This window comes from Rhagoletis pomonella, unplaced genomic scaffold (genome assembly GCF_013731165.1).
Source record: "Rhagoletis pomonella isolate Grant_MI unplaced genomic scaffold, Rhpom_1.0 Rhpom_scaffold_00012, whole genome shotgun sequence".
In the NCBI taxonomy this organism is placed as follows: Eukaryota; Metazoa; Arthropoda; class Insecta; order Diptera; family Tephritidae; genus Rhagoletis; species Rhagoletis pomonella.
The window spans coordinates 15,687,888-15,693,841 of record NW_023458566.1 but is presented as its reverse complement, the minus strand read 5'-3'; the positions used below and the strand labels follow the sequence as shown (position 1 = coordinate 15,693,841).

The window sequence follows — 5,954 nt, the reverse complement described above, 5'->3', positions numbered from 1 at the left end:
CCCACATTCTGCTATTCGAGCACCCGATCGACGTAAATATCTACTACGATATGAATGGTCTCATTTTCATGTGGCGGCTTTCGTTGTGCGCTTGAAAACACAACTAACTATTTCTTAACACTGCAGTGTGAACATTCATAATGTGACATTTATGGTATCTTGCAATGCTACTAAATATATTTTTAGCCGCTTAAACTTTAAAGTACAACAATACGACACGTACGCGACATTGTTGTGAATACTCCAGACGTGTCAATTTCTAATGACTTAAACGAATCGATAGATTCCTAACTTTGGTCACACTTGCGTTTACTGCATCGTTGTTTTCGTTGGAACGAGCAAAAGGATGATAGGTAAGAACTATGCTTAGGCTTTACGACAGCTGTTGATCGTCCATTTTGACCGCTGTCAAATTACAATCCTGCGGTTTCGGAACCACGAAATGGTCGAAACAGTCGAGTTCGATGATGGTTAAAGATTTTTTGATCATCGCTTAGAACGATAGAGAACTACCTTCTGGGAGTCAAACAGAGTTGCATCAAAAATCGAGTTCAATAGCCTGATAGTCACAACGTCTATGTTCAGCTCTCGTTCCTTTAAAAATTAATACCGAGCTATGCCTTGTTGATCGCTTTGCACCTAATCAACGTCATTTTGCGGACCTATCAAATTGATGTCATACAGCTCCGGGTGTGATTGAGGCCTAATTTACTGCCGGGGGGAAGAACTTTCGGCTATTTTGCGTAACAGGTATCGAGATACATACTTATGTAGTTCTGCAATGGAAACCGCAAGCCTCTGTGTCATAAAACAACACAGGCATCCTTTTAATTACTGCTCCAGAATATGTAAATATGTTTCTTACTCTACTCCTCTTTGGCTCCAATTACCTTGATTGGGTCTAAGCCACTCCAGAAATTCCAAATAGTCTCTGAGGGGGACGCAAACAGGATTCGCGGGTTTCTTAGCGAATACGAAGGGCTGGTTCTTCACATCCAAACGTTCGCATACTTAAAAACGGATACATTAAAAATGGAGTTTTATGGATAAGTTTATGACGAAAGCTCCGCAAATCGATTAAATGTTTTATTAAAATCAAACAGAGCTTTATAAATATTAGCATCGTATAAAAGATACAGGGGAAAATTTAAATTTATTATCCGAGATGTACATATGTATGTATGTATTATGTGCATATTTATGTAAAATTATTTTCTTTCCTAAATGCATTTGTCTTCATCACCAGGGCGTACAGCGGCCAATGCCCGCAAAAATCAAACTCACCGACCAAAGCAAGCACCAAACAATTGTTCGCTAAGCGTTGAAAGATGTCTAGGACAATGGGTTGAGATTAAATGCCGACGACAAGCAGATGAAGCCGATAGAGTCAGCAGTTGGCCAAGCAAAGTCATCCACCACAGGTGCTGCACCGCTGATCTAGATGCCTCAGCACAGCGGCCACTGTGGCGATGAGATCAAGACAATACATCGACCATCGATCGAATACTGGCTGATGCAGCTACCGCCGCTCAACCGAAAATTCCCAAGAATTCCACGTTTAACCGCGCACTCTTCGCCCGCAGTACATCCAAATGCGTGCAGAGTGTCCGGCAGCAACAGGCGTATTAATGTGCTGGAGTGGTATGCCGTCTTGCATAGCTGCGGCTGACCATTGTGGCGGAGACAATTCTTTGGAAAGTTCACCATTAGGCTTAAAGCATTCTCCCACTGCCGTACGCCCGCCCGCCTGCCCGCCTGCCTGCCGATGAGTTTGGCCTATGCTCAGGCGCGTCCAATGAACTGTTGTGCATACAACAAACTCGCTCGAACCATTTTATTTTGCTAAATTATTATGTTAACATGAAAATAATTGAAACAAGAATTCACTTATGCAGGGTAATTTATTTATTTTGCTGATGCTGCTACTGCTACTGCGCTACTGCTGCTGGCTCTGCTGCGGGCGTTGCTTCTTGCCTTAGCTGTGGCTGTTGTTTCCTAAACTGACTGCCAATGGACGGGATAGAGTGGTCAATACTGAAGCAGCAACAGTTGGTATTCAATGCCGCCACCTCGGCTCATCGGTTGCAATTCAATTGATGGCCGAACAAATGTGTTCTGAAGTGGAGCAGATTGGCCATTTAGGGCAAAAAGGCACAGATGCGTTGGTAGCGATATCACTGTAGTCCCACAGTCAGTCAGCCAGCCAGCAGCCAGCCAGCAGCTAGCCGGCCATTGTTATCGGTAAAGTCATACTGTTCGAGAGGCGTTCAAAGGCCTTCAAAGTCGGCAAGCAAATACAGCCGGCCATGGCGACTGAGAGATATCCTCCTCCGCCTCCGTCTTCAGCTTCAGCTTTTTTCTTGATTGTATACGCTAATACTGTACGCTTTGTCGTGTATGAATTTTTGGTTGGCGTTTATGCTACTCGCATAATGGCTTATTGCAGACGCTTCACTATTTCAAAGCAATTTATTTTTCGTCCCTGTTAATGGCACGTCGTATTATTTTGCTCGACGATTTGTTTTACTGCTTGTAATTTTTGTTACTAACACGCATCGAGACACTTTGTCCGCTCGGATGACAGGACGACGCATGTTGCAACGGCTACTTGGTTGCACCTTCTGGCTGCATTGCTCGGCCTGTTGATATTTGAGAATGCTTTTGTTTCAAGCTGTAAGATACAAATTACTTGCATATTGAAAAAAAACAGGCTGTAGAAAAACTTTGTCACATGATTTTTTTAGGAATATATATTAGTAGCGCTCCCGAGACTGGAGGAAGGGAAAATTGCCTAGAATTCTAAGTTAGAAGCAGTAAAACAAATTGTATATGGCATCAAATATGGACGGTTATTAGCTTAAACTGAAGAGAATTGGAAATTGCAAAATCAAAATCAGTCCATTCTACTCCAAAAGCAATCGGGTTTGAATAATACATATTGATTTTCGGGATTTTCACATGGTATTGGCATAAGTTTTTAGAGTTTACGTTAGTTTCGCAGCAACGTGTCCAGTTTTTCCTCTTCTCACAAATGAGCAGTGGGAATTCCAGAAAAAATTCCGGGACAGCGCTGGAATAACCACATGAGTGTAATATTTTTTTTTTGTCAGGAATTTACTCGAATGAGAACAATCGATAAATATCGAGAATAAAATCAATAAATATCGATAGCAAAATCGATAAATATCGATAGCAAAATCGATAAATATCGATAACAAAATCGATAAATATCGATAACAAAATCGATAAATCTCTGTGTCTCTCTCTATATCCTCTCCTCTTTAATTACCTTTATTTTAATCTTTCTTTCCCTATCTTCATCTTTACTTTTATCGGTATCCTCATCACTTCACTTCTTTGTCTTTCCTTTTATGTTTATCATTTTCTTCTGCTACATATTCCCCTTCACCTTTGCCCTTATATAAGTAAAGTGTTTAAATTTACCTTGGCCTTCAATTTTGCCTATATCTTTACGCATCTTTGTTTTTGCTTTTATTTTTACCTTTGCCTTTATCCTTTTCTTTATCTATGTACGTACTCACCTTTACTTTCAATCTTGTATTGGTCTTTTTCTAAGTGTTTTATTACCAAATTTTTGTTAAATTAATACCATGTGCATACACACAAGAAGCACTTGTTTCAGCCCCAACCATTTCCGTGTGCAATTTCCGTTGAATTTGCCAATTTACTCCCAACCAACCAACCGCCGCTAAAGAAGTTTCACTTCAAGGGATCACAGAAACTTACACTGTGAAAAGAGTCAGCTAAATATATTTCTCTAAACGCAAGATTTGATTACTATAAGCAAATAAGGTAAATATTAACAAATCATATATGTGCTAAGACAAACATATTTAGTTGATGTAACTGAACTTTTTTCTCAGTGGAATAAGCTACAAGAACACGTTATCTATTAAACGAATGTTAGCATTAAAAAAAAAAAAGATGTGTGTACGATGTGATTAAATTTCTAATCACTCTCTTTATAATAATAAGGATGCGCTCATCGTAGGATAATTTTTTTTCGTTTCCACGTGTTTGTCATATGTATACATTCTCAAAAAGTGTCTTGGCTCAAAATCTCCCATTTCCGGTAGAATATCCCATAAATGGCAACAAGTTATTAGTTATTTTTTATACTTATTCAAAACTTATATGCTCATAGTTTATAATTGCACATTATATGTTTCTTTTCTTTTTGTTAATTATTTTTGGACGCACTAAAACCATTCAACACTAATATATAACTTTTTTCGATTTTAGACCGCATTGCATTGGGCTGCCAAACATGGGAACCAGGACGTCGTTAAACTAATAGCGGGCACATACAAGGCAGATGTGAATGCAAGAACGGTTTGTACTGAGTACTTTGAAAAACTATACATATATGTATGTACATAAGTAGTAAATATATGCACATACATACATACAGATATCCAAATTTCTAATTTATTAACTAATTTTTAATTCTCCTTTTTTCAAATTGTTGCTGACAAATTGTTGCTCACCACGGACAGAATGGCGTAAGTAAAACTATAAATATTATTATTATATTGTATGTATGTACTTATTTTAAAATATTTTAAACCTCTAAGCTAGTACATATGTATATACGGTGACCAGATTTCCGAACATAAATTTTTTATTTAAAACTAAACAAAGAGAAAAAACTTGAAAAATTATAGCAAAAATGTATACACACTATATATACATATCGTCACTAGACACTAGAATTAAGACGCGCGAGTGTTTTCATGGCAAAAAAGGTCGCATGAAAAAAAAAATTACGAAAAAAGACGCTTAAAAAATTTTCGGCGAAGCAAGCCACGTAAACATAGATTCATACCGGGCCAAGGACTGTCATTTTCATAAGCATGCATATTTTTATAGAATTAGTATTATTTTTTTATAATATCACTAAATTCGAGTTAAATCGTTTCATTAAAGAAGAAACTTAACAAATAATTATAAAAGCCTTAAAAAAATTATACAAGAATGGTAGATTGCAATATAGCGAGAGTAGCAATTTGACAGAATAAAACATATCCAATGATCATAGAAAATAAGGAGGCTGACTATATTTATAGCTCCCTTACATACTATGTTCTATGTGATTACGAAAGAGCTGCCGCGTTTGTCTAAAAAATGGTTTTTGGGCCAGAGTACAGGGAGACTCTTTATAAATTAATACATAAAACACTGAAAATCGAGATTCAATCGGTACACTTACACGTCCCGATGTAAGAAAAATATTCCGTGGGACAATTTTCTCGAAATCGGTACAAATGGTCACCGTATCAAAAAATGTTCAAAAGGCGTTGAATGAAATGCACCGGACAGAGACAAGCCAAACGATTTATCTGTCCTTTAAATGAGGCTTCAAAGAAACTACTTAACTTAGACCGAGAGGGCCACAAAAATCTCACTAGGTACTATACGGGACACTGCTCCCTTCGTTATAATCTCAGTAAAATGAATCTTTCGGAAGCAAACGTCTGTCGCTTTTGCGAGCTGGACGAAGTAACGCCAGAACACATTCTCGCAGATTAGCTCCCTTAGGCGTGGCTACACTCAATGCGTCAAAAATTTTAAACAAAAAGTCCTTGGAGTCCTTCCCGTATAGGACGGAGAGCCACGCATAATAGATCCTGCTAGCGTGCGCGGGGTTTATGACTCTTATTAAAAAAAAATTGTACTAGCAACTCATTAAATATTAAAATTTTAATTTTAATTTAAAATCCCCTAACCAAACATTCCCATCGCTAACGTCTTTATGTTTGTACGTACGATTTCTATGTTACATTGACATATTAATTCATGCAAAATGAAGTCACATTTTATTATATTGTATAAAACAGCATGTTCGTCTTTTTGTCTTCGATTTTAAAATGTGCAAAAAATGCATAATATTTCCAATTGAAATGTTGCGCCTGTCACTCCACTCACTATCCTCT

The 5,954-nt window shown here is 37.7% G+C and overlaps 1 protein-coding gene across 1 annotated transcript in view; it reads left to right on the top strand.

Moving 5' to 3' along the window:
* The window catches only part of LOC118747945 (ankyrin repeat domain-containing protein SOWAHC), a gene marked incomplete in the record, with an annotated part of 133,620 nt that overhangs the window by 114,215 nt on the left and 13,451 nt on the right, over positions 1-5,954 (top strand). The window contains 2 exon segments of the mRNA XM_036482181.1: positions 4,264-4,353; positions 4,518-4,523. Of these exon segments, the coding sequence (XP_036338074.1) occupies positions 4,264-4,353; positions 4,518-4,523 (96 nt within the window).